This window comes from Rhinichthys klamathensis, unplaced genomic scaffold (assembly GCF_029890125.1).
Source record: "Rhinichthys klamathensis goyatoka isolate OS25496 unplaced genomic scaffold, OSU_Roscu_1.1 h1tg000228l_1, whole genome shotgun sequence".
NCBI lineage: Eukaryota > Metazoa > Chordata > Actinopteri > Cypriniformes > Leuciscidae > Rhinichthys > Rhinichthys klamathensis.
In genome coordinates this window covers 3,123,235-3,139,135 of record NW_026606752.1, presented here as the reverse complement: position 1 = coordinate 3,139,135, position 15,901 = coordinate 3,123,235, and the positions used below count along the sequence as shown (strand labels likewise).

At 39.3% G+C, this 15,901-nt stretch overlaps 2 protein-coding genes across 2 annotated transcripts; both read left to right on the top strand.

Moving 5' to 3' along the window:
- Positions 1-4,704: 4,704 nt before the first annotated feature.
- On the top strand, positions 4,705-8,724 carry nr2e3 (nuclear receptor subfamily 2, group E, member 3). The gene is made up of 8 exons (XM_056265030.1): positions 4,705-5,125; positions 5,453-5,603; positions 5,716-5,819; positions 5,908-6,180; positions 7,112-7,293; positions 7,493-7,733; positions 7,836-7,941; positions 8,164-8,724. The coding sequence occupies exons 1-8, from the start codon at positions 5,038-5,040 to the stop codon at positions 8,294-8,296; spliced, it is 1,278 nt and encodes a 425-aa protein (XP_056121005.1). The 5' UTR covers positions 4,705-5,037; the 3' UTR covers positions 8,297-8,724.
- Positions 8,725-9,553: 829 nt separating this feature from the next.
- On the top strand, positions 9,554-14,776 carry stoml1 (stomatin (EPB72)-like 1). The gene is made up of 7 exons (XM_056265031.1): positions 9,554-9,816; positions 10,241-10,347; positions 10,427-10,576; positions 10,660-10,863; positions 10,946-11,162; positions 12,515-12,703; positions 14,321-14,776. Exons 1-7 carry the CDS (start codon positions 9,642-9,644, stop codon positions 14,518-14,520), a joined length of 1,242 nt encoding a protein of 413 aa, XP_056121006.1. The 5' UTR covers positions 9,554-9,641; the 3' UTR covers positions 14,521-14,776.
- Positions 14,777-15,901: the final 1,125 nt, after the last annotated feature.

The window sequence follows — 15,901 nt, the reverse complement described above, 5'->3', positions numbered from 1 at the left end:
TGGAAGAAGAGTGGAGAAGAAAAAAAAAAAAAAAAAATGATGATGAGACAAGAGGAGCTGGCCTAATGAGGCACAACTCAGACAGGAGGAGAGAGAAGCTGAGGCTTTTAATTCAGACTTCGCAAATTTGGCCACAACCCTTCACCAGAGGAATTAGATGGACAAAACAGTCTTTCTGTTCGCCTTAATGTCTTAACATTTTGCCTTAACAAATATATACCTGCAATTAAAAAAAAAATCCCAGTAGAATTCAGTAGTTTTGTTTAAAAAAATAAGCAATGGATGAGCCTTATGAATGGGCTGGAGTGGGAGGCCTGTATTTCTGCTGTAAGGTTTCCACAGGATACATGTACTCTGCAAGGCTTAAGGGTTCAGCCGTGAATGCATTCTTAGCTTGTATGGCTGAGAGGGTGTTGAAATTCTGAAAGACACTGAAGTACCTTTGAGTGTAGTAAGATCGTGCCTGTTGGTTCTTAAGGTTAAGACCTCTGCCTTTCCTGTGAGTCCTAGCATTTGGGCTGCTGATGACAGGAGGATGGTGTGCTCCATCATCAAGCATTGCACAGGTGGCCAAACTCTAACCAGTTTGCTGCAGGACTACTCTAATCACCTTCAAAAGGACTCGTTCTGAGCAAAGCGCTCAAAGCTCACTGTGTCACCAGGCTGAATATCAGGGGAGTCTATAACAGCTGATATCTTGTTTAGAGCCAGTTGATGAGGACGCCCATATCTCAACGCCACCTTTATGTCTGAATATGGGGTAAGTTTAGGAACGAGTCTGCTAGCAGGCGTGCCTCCATTAATTTCAAGTGATCAACTTGCACCTGATATTTGAACAATTTAGTTGCATCTTCTGGCAACAAGTTACACAAAGCTAACCTAAAGCAGGCAAATTCACCTGGGTCTCGATGGATGAAATCAGATATGGTTGGCTGTGGAGTAGAAGTTAAAAGAGTTTCCGTCTTCACCTGCCATAAGACCTGTTGGTTTCTGAAGGGTTCAAGTGTGTTTGAAGGAACACGAGTTACTAGTAAAGCTGTCTGGGTAATGACTCTAGGCTGGGGATGGAGAAATGTGAGTCTCAATATCTGTAGCATTAATATGTTCTTTACTCTGTGAGGTAGGAAGTCTGCATGGGGCTGGTATTGGACGGACTCGAGGGGCTGGTTTTGGAACATATTTCTCTGATTCTCTGTAGACAGTTCTAGGTGAGGCTAATGGAGGTGTTAAGGGCTGTTGCTTAGGAAGTGGAGAAGCTGAACTTGGCTGGTTTCTCATTAGTATCTCTATACCTTTCTCGATCTCCAGTTGTCTGATTTCCTCCTTCATTGTTTGCTGTGATTGATGGAGCTGTATCCACATATCCACTTCAACCATGCAAAAGTTGTTCAGTCCATACGGAGAACTGGAGAACCCATGCGGTAGTGCGATCGATCGGCTCATCAGCAACTGAGAGTGACTGATGTATTGTAGTAACCACTGATCTGATTGGTTGTTCCTTCCCAACAATCATTAGCCTAAATAAGAATGATGTTTATATAGGATCGAACAAATACATTTTCACTTAGGCCCCGTTTACACGAGAACGATTCCGGGTGAAAACGTAAAAATATTTTATCGGATGTGGCTTTCGTTTGCACGGCAACGGCGTTTTGGGGGTTTAAAAACGCAAAAAAAGTGAAACCACCCGTCCCTCCAGAGTGGAAATATTAAAAACGCTCCACCGCCGCGTTCCCGTCTAAACGGTAAAAACGCAAATCTGCTCACGGTGGCTCTCGTCGCGTACGCGTTTACGTCACATGCATGCGCCAGTACAGGAAAATAACAACCAACATGTCAGATTATTTCCATGCGTCGGACCTTCAAGTTGCCCTAGCAGCTCTGAAAAACATACAAGAGTCTTTTCAGCAGTTGTAAAACATATTCTAAGATATTGGTGTTGTTGTGTGGCAGTGCTTCACATTGCCACCTAGCTGCCTGGAGTGCATACTACATCGAATTTCACACACTTTTGCGTCACCATATGCACGCGGATTTCCCAACCATAACGCTCGTCTAAACGCAGAATAAAAAGTGATAACGCAACGCCACTTTTGCGTTTTCTCTTCAGATCGTTTCCGTGTAAACATAGCCTTAAATTATATTTGAACAAATGGAAGAAAATCTATTGTGTCAGTGTTATAATTTATTAAAACATTTTGGCAACCATGTCATTTCATTCAGCTGAATCACTTCCATGACAGTTACTGATTCGCTCTGTAATCGCAACAACCCACACCTGCTAAACACACCTAATTGACGCCAAATATCGCGGTAAATCACAAATTACACATGTGTCCAAAAAGGTGTGAGATTGTTGTTCACTTCGGTCTACGTTTCAAGACCTTTGTGAGACAGAACAAATTTAAAGTCTCCCGTTCAGAGTTCAAATGGCTCCGTCTGCTCCCCAAGAAGACCCCAACCTAATCGAGGAGCGGTAATCTTTTTACACAGTCGTTTAGGTCAACAGAGAGGGCTCTGTCAGTGGGACTAAGACACCAGTTTAATGCCAACGGAGTATTAAGGAGGATTCTTGGTTCACAGAGATCATCTCCTCATCAGACTACACTACACTCTGTCTGCTGCTTATTCATCTTTTGAGTTTAAACAAACCAATTAGAAAAGAGTTACATCAACCGAGTCAAGATAAGGCGTGTTAAACTTGTTTTGTGTCAACAGTCCTGTAGGCAATTAAAAGGTCACTTGATTGTGGTTACATGTTTATGAGCAATTTGACCACCTGTTGTGCTTGTGGCTCCAATGACAGACCCTTCGCCGTGGTGGGGAGATGGGGAGATGGGTTTAAGATGGCATGTGCTGCTGTCTGGCTTTTGTGTGTGACCTTGCACTGCTTAAGACTTTAATAAGATAGATACACAAATCAAAAGAAAAAAGCAAATCACTGACTTCAGCCCTCTAATTACCAGTAAATCACACAGGGGTCACTAATTAGGCAGAGCTGGATCCAGAGAGCAGCCACCATATGGCACCGGTGTCGTTGTCGGGGCCCGCGCGGCTCCCACAGCCTCACAAGCGGCTAATTGTTTTCTTTCCCTGCTCCCCCTCTTTTCATTTGAGGTCTTTGTTATCTTGAGAGAACACGTTTTATGGTAGGCTAAGCCGCTTAGCTGATTTGAAGTGGGTGCTAGCGGATACTAGCGGGGGTACAGGAGCAGACAGGACTTCTGCTGAGGTGATGCGTTTGTGCTCTGAAAGTTAGAGAGAGTTAACATTTGTTGATCTGAGAGAAGCTGTTTGGTCATAAAAAGACAATTTGGTTCATAGTGTAAATACTGTATGACTCATGAAGAGAGAAGGGACAGGTTTCTGCAGTGTGACATGCTATACGGCATGTAAAACTAAATATTTTGATAAGATACTATGCATGTGTGTATTTATGTTATAATAATATTTAATGTAAAATATGTATAAAAATACATGCATAAAACATATCTTATTAAATTTATTTTTCTTAAAATGTTTAAAACATATTTATTGTTTATGTAAATTAAACATTATTATTTAACAGTTGACATCAGTTGAGTAAATCATAAGTTCATATCAATGTTGTAAGTATGCAAAAAACTTTAAATAAAAAACGGCATAAATAAATAATACAAATATGAACAAAAAAAATTAAGGTTCAAGTGTGCGTAGAAACATATAATACTCCAGTAATATTTTATTTTTTATTGCATCTTTTGAAATGGACAATTTTGAAATTTTGATTTGAAATATTGTTACACCATGATTATTTAAGAAAGTTCAAATGTAATGAAAAAAAAGTGAGCACCAAAAACATACTTTCCTTAATAAATTCATGTAAATGTTAACCTAAAATATTGATGTTGAACAAACATTTTATAAACATCATGACATCATAAAAATGTAATTTGAATTTCAGTTATAAGGACACACACAAACATGCCACAGTCAATCATTGTTGGATATCATTTTTTTTTTTTTTTGGAGTAAAAACAAGATTTAAATCCTGACTAACTCGAGCCAATAGAGATTAGCATTGCCTCATCGTTAATGGTGGACAGTTGAGGATTAAACAATGATGAAATACCATAAAACTTTAGGGAAGAATCGCCTAGCAGATGCTCCCTACAGTCTGTGCACTGTTCATAAGAAATATGATTCATTTAAAATAAAATGAAAAGAAAGAGCATTTGTAGTTACACATCAAAATGTGTAGGTACAGAATAGATAGACATTAGCATTCCTTCATATCTCATGTCCTGTGTAGTTAAAAATTTCAATGTGTATTTGGATCACCAATCATAACAAAAACAGGTGTTGACCCATGAAATCAATATTGATTCCTGAAACTTACAAACCACTGATAGCCAAATCCCCACATAAAAAAATTAATTAATTAATAGCTAACCACTGAAAGTTTTGGTGTGATGCGAACAAAGTCTTCATTCATGAATTTTGAGGGAAAACCTCAAAAGAGAAGAGATGAGAGCATGTGAGAGAGCTAGATGGAGAGTTATGACTCAACCCCAATCCTTTTGTTTATTCGTTTCTATCCACACTTGTTGTGGATGGAGCTAATACTGAGTGTGACTGATTGATCCACCCCTAGATGGACAGTAAAGATTAAGAGGATGACAAATAGGCACTTGCTTACACAGCGCTTGCTGCTAATCCCTTTGTCTTCCTTTAGGGAGCCCACGGTAGCCTCAGAGTCACTCACTGTCCAGCATCGCTAGACTCACCAGGAGGTGACAGACCACACTGCACTTTACAAAAGCAACAGACACGAAGTTCTACAGGACAGAGATACTCAGAGTAAAGAACGGACCAGGATAGAGTCCTTGAAGGAACTTGAAGAAACATCTAACAGTCTCAAGGCTGGACGGATCTTTTTTTAAGGACCCTCTAGGATTCCAATTAATCCACCTGGGAAAGATATTTTGACCTCAAAAGCCAGATCCTTCTGAGGGTACACTTCAGGAACAGCTTGTGTGAACTTCTACAGAACATTGAATGGAGGATCCAATGTCAGAAATGTCGATGGTACAATTTGTATCACCATCAGAGTCTTCCAGGAGCAACTCAGATGACAGTCAAGAGGGTGAGTAACTGCTTCTTCAATTTACAGTAGTTTGAAGTGGACATGTGAAAAGTGGCAAAGACTCTTGCAATCAATAAACTTTCAAACTTTTGGTATTCTGGAATTTCACCGTTTTAATGTTTCACCGAAAGTCCTAAAACACTATATTCTTAAAGCAACGTTTATGTAGACAAAATCTGGACACTTTGCCCTATACCTCAACAAGTATGAAATAGCAGTTGAAACACCAAGAAAAGACTGTCTAGTGATTACTTTTTCCTAATGATTGGATTGGGAATAAGTGATTGCGACATGGAATAACAAATAGTTGTTTCCTTGATTTCCCAGGTAAAAGCCCCGCTCCTGGCAAGATCCTGAACTCGGGACTTCTTTGTAAAGTGTGTTCGGACACCAGCAGTGGGAAACACTACGGGATATATGCTTGCAATGGTTGCAGTGGCTTTTTCAAGCGCAGTGTGAGGCGCAGACTCATCTACAGGTGAGAAAGCACCTTACATATTCAAAGTTGGGAGCAGAGAAGATTGAAGGTAGAATGTTCTTTAAAACCAGTGCAATAACATATACTAAGAAACTGATATTGAACTTTACAGATGTCAAGCTGGTACAGGCATGTGTCCTGTGGATAAAGCCCATCGGAATCAGTGCCAGGCTTGTCGCTTAAAGAAATGCCTTCAAGCTGGCATGAACAAGGATGGTGAGTCAACTTTTAAAGGTGTCCTCTTCTTTTCGACTTCTCCTCTATTGTCTCCGCTTTCTAAACCTTTCCATCCATCTCCTGTCAGCTGTTCAGAATGAGCGTCAGCCCCGCAGCACTGCTCAAGTCAGGTTAGACTCACTGGATGTGGACAAAGACAAGGAGCACCTCGCCACCACCTTGGAGCCCACTTCCTCATCCACCTGCTCTGTGATCAACCGCCCACTGCTGGGCTCCTCCATCAGCTCCAGCATCAGCTCCACAGATGCCATCCACCACTCCAACAGCCCCAAGAACGGACATCGCTTCATGGCCAGTCTGATGACGGCCGAGACCTGCGCCAAGCTAGAACCAGAGGATGGTAAGGAATGAGACCACCTTGGTCAACCAGCATCACTAGCTATGTTTTGTTAATGAGCACCATGTCCGAAAGTTCAGAAATAGGATGGCAACAAAGTAAAACTCACTTAAAGTAAAGCTCACTTTGAACTTTGATTTTGTTCTAGATCTTTATGGTGCTTTGGAAGGCAGTTTGAAACCTCCTTACACTATCAGAAAAATGTGCAAAAATGGTACCTTTAGGGGCCAGCTTGTCACTGAGGCAGCACCCTTAAAGGGACAATTTTTATTTGCCCCTAAAAGGTTTATAGTAGTAACTTAAGGGTGCTGCCTCAGTGACAAGCTGGCCCCTAAAGGTACCATTTTTGCACATTTTTCTGATAGTGTAAAAATGGTACCTTTAGGGGCCAGCTTGTCACTGAGGCAGCACCCTTAAGTTACTACTATAAACCTTTTAGGGGCAAATAAAAATTGTCCCTTTAAGGGTGCTGCCTCAGTGACAAGCTGGCCCCTAAAGGGACAATTTTTATTTGCCCCTAAAAGGTTTATAGTAGTAACTTAAGGGTACATATTACTAGTACTAAGGTACTACTATGCCACTTTTAGGGGTATATAAGGTACAAAGGTGTCTCTTTATGGACACTCCCCCAGTGTGACAAACTGTTGTACCTCTAAAGGTATTTAAAAAAAAAAAGCCAATGTACAAGGTACCTTAATATACAAAATGATACATGTTAAGTCTTTGACTGACTAGGTAGTGAGACAGTACTGCCTTATGTTTTGGACACGGCTATGCTGGTCTACCAGCTAGACCAACCCTAAATACTGTAGCGTAAATCAGCCTGGACCAGCAGGAAAAGTTTATGTTGGTCTAAGCTGACCTTTTCAACAGGTTTATAACTTTTTATCCACATTTTATCAGGTCAAAAATTTGTATGTAACTGTATTTACAGTGGATGAAAACATTGACGTGACCAGTAATGAACCTGAAAGGAGTTCTCCGGAGTACGGCAGTGCTCTCTACCCCTCGCGCGGCCCTGAGAGTGTATATGAGACTTCAGCCCGCCTACTCTTCATGTCTGTTAAATGGGCCAAGAATTTGCCAGTGTTTTCCCATCTACCTTTCAGAGACCAGGTTAGAGTCAGGTGCACTATTGTCTCTCTCCTTACTGTTTCTTGCCGACAAAGCTATTTTCAGACACACGGTATATTAATCGGCAGGTACAATTATCTGCCAATGCCAATCAAAATAACAAATATTGTTAAATAATCACCCCAACAATCTCTCACTATCAATAACTGCAAGTTTTAACCCACCATTTTTGTGATTTTAGGTGATTCTACTTGAGGAAGCATGGAGTGAGCTGTTTCTACTTTGTGCAATTCAGTGGTCGCTACCTCTGGACAACTGCCCCCTGCTGTCCCTACCTGACCTCTCACCCCCAGGACAGGGCAAGGGAAGCCCCTCCTCCTCCGACCTGAGGGTCCTTCAAGAAGTGTTTAGCCGCTTCAAGCCCCTGCAAGTGGATCCAACAGAGTTTGCATGCTTGAAAGCAATTGTTTTGTTTAAACCAGGTAGGTTTTTCCCTCTTCTTGCCACAAGGGGGCAATGATAGCAAACATTACAAAAACTACGTTGGTGTTCTGCGTTCTGCTAATCCATGCATTCTGTAACAGAAACACGAGGACTTAAAGACCCAGAACAGGTGGAGAATCTACAAGATCAGTCCCAAGTGCTGCTAGCTCAACATATCCACACGCTTTACCCCAGTCAAGTCGCCAGGTGAGCAAATACACACACACACACACACACACACACACACACACACACACACACACACACACACACACACACACACACACACACACACACACACACACACACACACACACACACACACACACACACACACACACACACACACACACACATTTGCATAAAGACGTTTTTTTGAGAGAAGACACAACTAACACAAATTATTTTTATGAATCTCTCTGTCTTAAGGTTCGGCAGACTATTACTTCTCCTTCCATCCCTTCACTTTGTGAGTTCAGAAAGAATCGAGCACCTTTTCTTCCAAAGAACCATCGGGAACACACCCATGGAGAAACTGCTGTGTGACATGTTCAAAAACTGAGGAGCCTTTCTGAAAGACAGTTTGTAGAGGAACAAAATCCTCTAGACTTCAGGTGCTTTGCTTTACTGTCATGCTAGTTACAGTACTATGCCAATGAATCTGCCTGAATAAAAAAAAAAAAAAAAAAAAAACACAAATGTATTTATTATTTTGCATAGGTTGCTTATTTGTTCTCATTATGTTTTATTTTATGTCTCTTTGTATCTGTGTTACTGTAGCTTTTATACTCATAATAATGCTAATAAGTCTATGCATCTTAATTATGTGACACAGCCTGGTTATGTATATAATGCAAATTGCCTTTCAAGGCCATTATAATTCAAGATTATTTAGAAAATGTTCAATGATCAGTTTGAAATTAAAGTGTGAAATAAATTGTTAATTGGTAAATGTTTGAAGATATGTCTCATATTTGTAGGACTTATAAATAAAATGTATTAATGATCTTCTTGATTTTTTTATTTCTTGAAACCTGGAATCAATCTATCTATCTATCTATCTATCTATCTATCTATCTATCTATCTATCTATCTATCTATCTATCTATCTATCTATCTATCTATCTATCTAGTCTGTCTGCCTGTTGCTCTCTGAGTGTTGCTTATTTTTGGGGTTGGCTTTGCCCGATTTATGGAAGTTAATCAATCAGAGAAAGGTTCACTCTATGAATGCAATATTAAGCATGTGATGATATTATTCTCAGACGTCGACGGTCGACCCTCGAAAATTAAAAGGACATTTAAAAGTGTAAAAGCATTACAGTAACAAATTAGGCTACCAACCACAGACCACGAATAAACATTATCCTATTTGTAGTAAAACTGCGGTTATACAAATGGTAATCAATCTGCCAAAAAGCATTCACAAGAAAATAACCAGGAGGAAAAGAATGCAGCGACTGAAACCAGCTCTTTCGGAAAGTCTTTCCATATTCTTGTTATACCAAAATACCAAACTTCTCTTAAAGTCTCTGAATATGAGAACGAGAACGTGAAGGGTTTTTTTCAGCTCATTCAGTCAAACTGCCTTCCATAATCTTAAACGCAGTATGCTCGTTAGGAAAAAAGGGGATACACTATAATTGATATTGAAAATAATGAAATTTTCCATACGAATAATAAAAAAAGATCATACCTTTCCAAACATGATGCATATCACTCCCGTTACTATAGAGGGCGCTGTTGCATTGCCCCTCAGCACATGACGTCGTTTTAGACGTCGCAAAACGCGGAAGTGCTTCTTGTTTTGACTGTCCATCCATGCACTGAGCTTAAAAATTTTTTTTTTGAACAATAATAAACAATCATAGTCATCACGGAGGGAGCGAGATCTATTCTGACACGGCATGACAATGTTCGGAAAATCTCCGGGTTATGAGTATCAGTGTCTGTCGCAGAGAGATCATTTGTACAGTGACACTCCTGGATTGTTTTCATCTCATGCTGAATTCACTCACAATCATGACCAGAGAGGACATTCATTTGATTATGTGCCTAAAGTATCGAAAAACGACTTCACAGGTATTCATTCACTCTACATTTACTACGGTGCAAATAGTCAATATTATTTTGATAGTAACACTGCATGTAGCATATATATATATATATATATATATATATATATATATATATATATATATATATATCCTATTTATTATACAATAACAAATTATGATTAGTGCTGTTATCAATTAAGCATGATTAATCGCATATAACATAAGAGTTTGTAAATATATAATACTATATGTATGTGTGCTGTCAAATCGATTAATCTCATCTAATATGTTTGTGTGTCTATATGTACACACACACACACACACATGTATATATATATACACAAACTTATGTTAAATGTGATTAATCATTAATAATCGATTTGACAGCACTAATGATTAAATATAATTATTACATATTATATATAACTTATATATAATTCTTATTTCAGATAAATCTCAAGGATTGTTGTCCTGGATTTGCAACCTGATCGTTACGTTCCTGGTTTTCCTAGTTACTTTCATAACTTTTCCCATATCTGGATGGTTTGTCCTAAAGGTCAGTTCTATCGAAGCACATTATTATCAGAGTTTTAGTCTTTATTAAGCACTTATTAAATGAACAGTATTATTTTTAGGTTGTACCAAACTATGAGAGGATAGTTGTTTTTCGCCTGGGTCGGATCCGTCCTCCTAAAGGTCCAGGAGTGGTTCTGGTTCTGCCCTTGATTGATCAGTGGCAGAAAGTTGACCTGCGGACCAGAGCCTTTAACGTCCCACCATGCAAGGTGCAATGAAATAACAGTACTTTTTAAAAACTCAGATTTGTATACCAAGTGTTTCGACATTCCCACAATTTTTCTGCCAAAAGGTAACCACCAAAGACGGTGGTCTGGTGTCAGTTGGAGCGGATATCCAGTTCCGGATCTGGAGTCCGGTGATGTCAGTGGTGGCCGTGCAGGATCTGAACGCATCCACCCGTCTCACCGCACACAACGCCATGATGCAGAACATGAGCAAAAAGACCCTGAGGGAGATACAGACAGAGAGAATCAAACTAGGGGAACATCTCGGGGTGAGAAATATTACATTTTGTTTTCTGAATTCCGTGATTTTTTTCCCAAGATTAATCTTTTTTGCTTGTGTGAATGATGCAGATGGACATGAATGAGATGACGAAGCCATGGGGGCTGGAGGTGGACCGTGTGGAGCTGATCCTGGAGGGGGTGCTCCGGGAACCAGACGGGGGTCATATGGGGCCCTTAATTATGCCCCCCTCTGTCCCGGGGCTGGAAGGTCTCACCGGACCCATACAGCAGCTCGCAATGCACTTCCTGAGCCAGAGCCAGACGGCTGCGTCTCAATGCAGTCAAGGTGATGTTAGAGCCCTCCACATATTCAGGAAAATACAGAGCGATTAAAAAAATCAGAATAAAGGATATGGTGGATTCTGAAGTCTTGAGTTTTGACAAAGTCTTGTCTGAATTTTTAAAAGGTATTTTGAAGACGCTGAAGGTTAGGTTATTGTCTTATGTACAGAGCTTGACATTAACACCAGCCACTTTGGCGGGTTGAATTGTATATAAAACATTTTTTAATTATAGTCTTTTAAAAAGGCATCTGAAATAATAACCTAAGTGCAATGTAGTGTTGTCAAAAATATAGATTTTTCGCTACACTTCAATACTGAAATATCTGAAACGCTTCCAATACTCATTTTCTGCAGAATAGATACACGATAGCAGCTGCACTTTCTCTCTCTCTCTCTCGTCTCTCCAACAGCGAGTTACACACAAACCCGCCTCCCCTCACTCACTCGTTTCATTTGCTCCGGATGAAAATTACTGGGTTTGAGCTTCGCTGTGGTATTGCACATAATTTTACTCATTCCCGCAGATTTTGTACTCACACCAAAAGTGTGCGCACATAAAGCCGCCTCTCAGTGCTAAATTGAGTTGTTTTTCACTGCGTTTTGAGCTTAAACAATCAAATTCACATAAAACAATGTCAAAATGCCGGTCTATTCACGTAAACAGTCAGTTACTGTATTTTTTAAGTGAATGTTAACAGTTGAGAAATAGGTCTTAAAGTGACAGCAGCCGAATATACCTGCTGCCAAATTGTGAGATAATATTTTTAATATCCATATGGCAGGTGAGCATATGCTGGTGAGCAAAAAAGTTAATGTCAAACCCTGCTTATGTAGTTAAATACTTATAGAAGCCGTGTGTGTCTAGGCTATGGCTAGGATTTTTTTAAACACTTTGGGAACTCCTTAAAGGGATAGTTCACCCAAAAATGAAAATTAAGTCAGTAATTACTCACCCTCATGTTGTTCCAACCCCGTAAGACCTTCGTTCATCTTCGGAACACAAATGAAGATATTTTTTATTAAATTTGAAAGAACTATCCCTTTAACAGTTGATATTGTGTTCTGATGTAGTTGAAAGACTGTTTGCTAAAGGGTTCTAACTGGTTGCAATGCTGTTCGTAAGGTGTTATGAGTGGTTGCCAGGCTGTTACCAAGGTGTTCTTACTGGTTGCTAGGCTATTGGTAAGGTGTTGTGAGTTGTTGCTAGACTGACAGACAGAATATTGAGACTGTAATAAATTGCTTGTTATATTCCTCACTTTGCATAAAATCCTCTGCCGTATGACTAAATGTAAATTCACCTATGATGAAATGTTTTCAAGCCATCATAATGAATTGTTGTGGTTCCTTCCAGATACTCTGAGCTTCGCAGATGAGCTGCGTTCAGTTTCAGCTGCGAGTGTCAGCAGTGTGGACGGACTGATGGATGTGGTCAGGTCAGTGCTGTCAGAGGAGCTGGTTCATCAGGTGGGAGCCTGTTACCACTTTCAGATCACCACTGACTCTGGACAGACCAACAACTATTATATGGACCTGACACAAGGTAAGACTGAGAGTGTGTGTGTGAGAGAACGCTATTATATAAACCAAAAAAAGCCTGTTTACCAATGCCATTTCACTGCCTACACCTGGTGTTGTGCCTACTATTGGTATTATGATCCTAGGAACAATATCAGGACGGAGCCATGGCTTAGTGATGAAGCTCATTTGGGTGATTTGGGTTCAGGCCTGGCTTGCAACATCTCTGAAATCTTTTCTACCATGGCTATGGTTACCCCAGCTAACAATTTTTGGTTCCCACATTTTTTCTAAGCTTTGTTTTTGGTTAACCAGGAAAGTTTTCTTAATAGAACATTAGTTTTTGCTTTGTAGAGCATTTTTCTGACGTTAGTCTAACGGTCCCCTACATTTAGTTCATCATGTTTATTCTTACATATTCTTTCATCTTTAATCATAAACAGTATTATATGGATGCTTATAATCAGTATAAAAAAAAACACATCTTGTTTGTATTTATTGCTTAATTTATAAAAAATAATCCAAGCACATCAACCATCTTATGGAAGATTAAATAAGATTAAATTTGTCCATTAATATGTAAGATTTACTAGATTTCAGGGGGTATGCAGACAATGACAATTAAAAAAAAAAAAAAAAAAAATTATTGATAGAATTTAAAAAATGAATAAACATTTATTTGACTTGAAGTAGGATATCAGTACATTTATTTATTACCACTGAATTGTACACTTTAGCATGACATGCTTCTTTAGTTTCTTCTCAATTAACATCATGTTATTTTTAATTAGACATCAAATCGTTCCAAAATGATATTTACTCTCATATCTATATTAACTATAAGTAATTATACTATGGGGGTGTTGAATGCTTGAATTTGATTGGTTGACAAACTTTCTAAGGTGTGCAAATGTTTTCAGGGAAACGCACGGTTAAAGTAATTCCAGGTTTTGACCAGGTATTGTGATCCATATCACAATAACCAAACGGGAACCAAATACTTACGTTAGGGGGACATTCTGTGTTTGCTGGGACTCTGCTATTAGTCATTAAAAATGAGGGGGAAAAAACAATGTCAGAACTAAAACTAAAAGTATTAAAAACATTTCTGTAAATTGAAATAAAGCTGAAATCAAGTCAAACATGAATATAAGTTGAAAAACTTAAATCAAATGAGAAAAGTTGCCTTGTCATTAAACTGAAGTTAAAGTTAAAGCAGTAAAATTATTACAACTGAAAAAAAAAAACGAATAAAAGGATAAAAGCACATAACGAAATTACTAAACATGAAACTAAAACTAAAAGCTATTAATAAAACTCTAATAAAGATGTGTTACTACATGAAACATCAGGTAAGATTATTGAATGGTGAATATCTGGTTGCCTATAAGAAATGCATTTTTTACACTGTGCTTCAATCCACAGTATAACACCAACACGGCACCCAAATTAAGACCAACATCATCCATAATCTCTCGTGCCCTACTCTACTATTCAAAGTATATGATTACAGGCAGAGAAAATTGATAACCGTGTAAGATTTGCATGTACTGCCCCATTTGGGAATGGTCTCTAGACCGTTTGTGCATTGTCGTGAAACCCCCTGAATGCTGCCTCAGCGGTTTACCGTGTCTGTGTTCAGGACGGGGAGCGTGTGGTGTGGGCGTCCTGCCGAGGGAGCCGGATGTTTCTCTGTGCATGAGCGAGCAGGATCTGCTGGCCATGTTCCAGGGCGGCCTGCGACCGTTCTCCGCCTACAGCAGCGGCAGACTGAGAGTACAGGGAGATCTGAACACTGCCATGAAGCTGGAGACACTCATCAAACGCCTCAAGACGACATGATTTATTACGCTTTCGTTTGTAGTTATTTCAATTGATCAAAAGCCTTTGTAAATAATTTAAGGTTTACACTGTGAATGTTTAAATGGCTTCAGGGCTTAAATTATATTTTGTAAAACATTTTATTGTGATTGCATTCAAAGCCTTTCACTTCCTGGTGTGTCAGTGTTGTTTAATTATTTATTATAGTGTGGAGTATTATGTGACCCGACCATTTCAATTTATGTTTTTACCCAATAAACTGTTGATTCAAAATCTATGATTGACTTGACTTCACATTATTTTCTGATAAATGTATATTCTACTAATCCGGTGAGACTTGGATTATTGCACACACACTTAGCAACATCCTTGAAGTTTGTGTTTATGGGCTGATCCGTTGTCTTGTCCAAGGCTGACTGTCTCTCGACCTTTGACCCCCATATATTTGGTGCCCTTGCGCAACTGTTTATACAGAAAACTTTACAACAAGGTTATTTCACTAAAGCATTTTGGTGTATATATATCTGTTCACTTGAATGAGTATTCAATGCTCTTTCTGCACACTACTAAAGGGAGATTAGACCTCAAAGAGATTTATTTATTTTCTAACAGCTCAGTGTCATCAATGAAGCATTCAAATAAAGTCATTTATGCCAATGCATATTGAAACATGATGAGATGAGAAGGAAAGAATAAAGATGGAGAAAGACAAATTGGAGGGAAAATGGATAAAATGGTCTGAGAGAAGGCTCTAGAAGCAGCTGTTGACACCAGCGTCCATAGTAAACATGATCGTCCACTGGAAACATCTCCTGTTGATGTTATGCAGTGGACATGTGAATGTCACATGTCCACTGCATATACCGGTATACAGATAGTAAGGTAGTGCTATGCTACACATGTGAGACCCAATGAGACCCGACGCTTCTATGTATACGTTAGCAGTCGAGTTCTCCGGATTCGAAAGTTTTCACATTCAAATGAGTGGAAGTATGTGCGCACAGACACGGGCCCAGAAGACACTGCAATAAGGTCTGTCACTGCTGCTCATCTCAAGACACCAATTGGCTTCATGGACCAAATTTTCTGATAAGCAACCCCCAGATTAGAGAACACATAAGAGATTGTGAATCATTCTTCAGATGCAGAGGTTCGTCCTCAAGTCTCCACATTGAAGACCACAATGGTGAGTAAGAGCCTTGGAGCACAACGCTTCTCCAAATTTTCCACTTGGAAGTCCATCACTCATGCCATTGCATGTCTTCTTCATATATCTCGTCAGTTCCACAGTTTCAACGTTCTTGTTTCCATTTGTTTAATTTCAAGATGTGAGGTGAATTATCCATTGTTGCTTTTACAGCTATCATCCCTGGGAAACATCACATTGCAACACTTTTAGTCA

What these genes read in the sequence shown, in the direction of transcription:
- nr2e3 (XM_056265030.1), top strand. Translation starts at nt 5,038, where the DNA reads ATGGAGGATCCAATGTCAGAAATGTCGATGGTACAATTTGTATCACCA. An exon ending in AGGCGCAGACTCATCTACAG is followed by an intron (nt 5,604 to 5,715) that starts GTGAGAAAGCAC and finishes TGAACTTTACAG; the next exon opens with ATGTCAAGCTGGTACAGGCA. An exon ending in CAAGCTAGAACCAGAGGATG is followed by an intron (nt 6,181 to 7,111) that starts GTAAGGAATGAG and finishes CTGTATTTACAG; the next exon opens with TGGATGAAAACATTGACGTG.
- stoml1 (XM_056265031.1), top strand. Translation starts at nt 9,642, where the DNA reads ATGACAATGTTCGGAAAATCTCCGGGTTATGAGTATCAGTGTCTGTCG. An exon ending in AACTAGGGGAACATCTCGGG is followed by an intron (nt 10,864 to 10,945) that starts GTGAGAAATATT and finishes TGAATGATGCAG; the next exon opens with ATGGACATGAATGAGATGAC. An exon ending in TGCGTCTCAATGCAGTCAAG is followed by an intron (nt 11,163 to 12,514) that starts GTGATGTTAGAG and finishes GGTTCCTTCCAG; the next exon opens with ATACTCTGAGCTTCGCAGAT.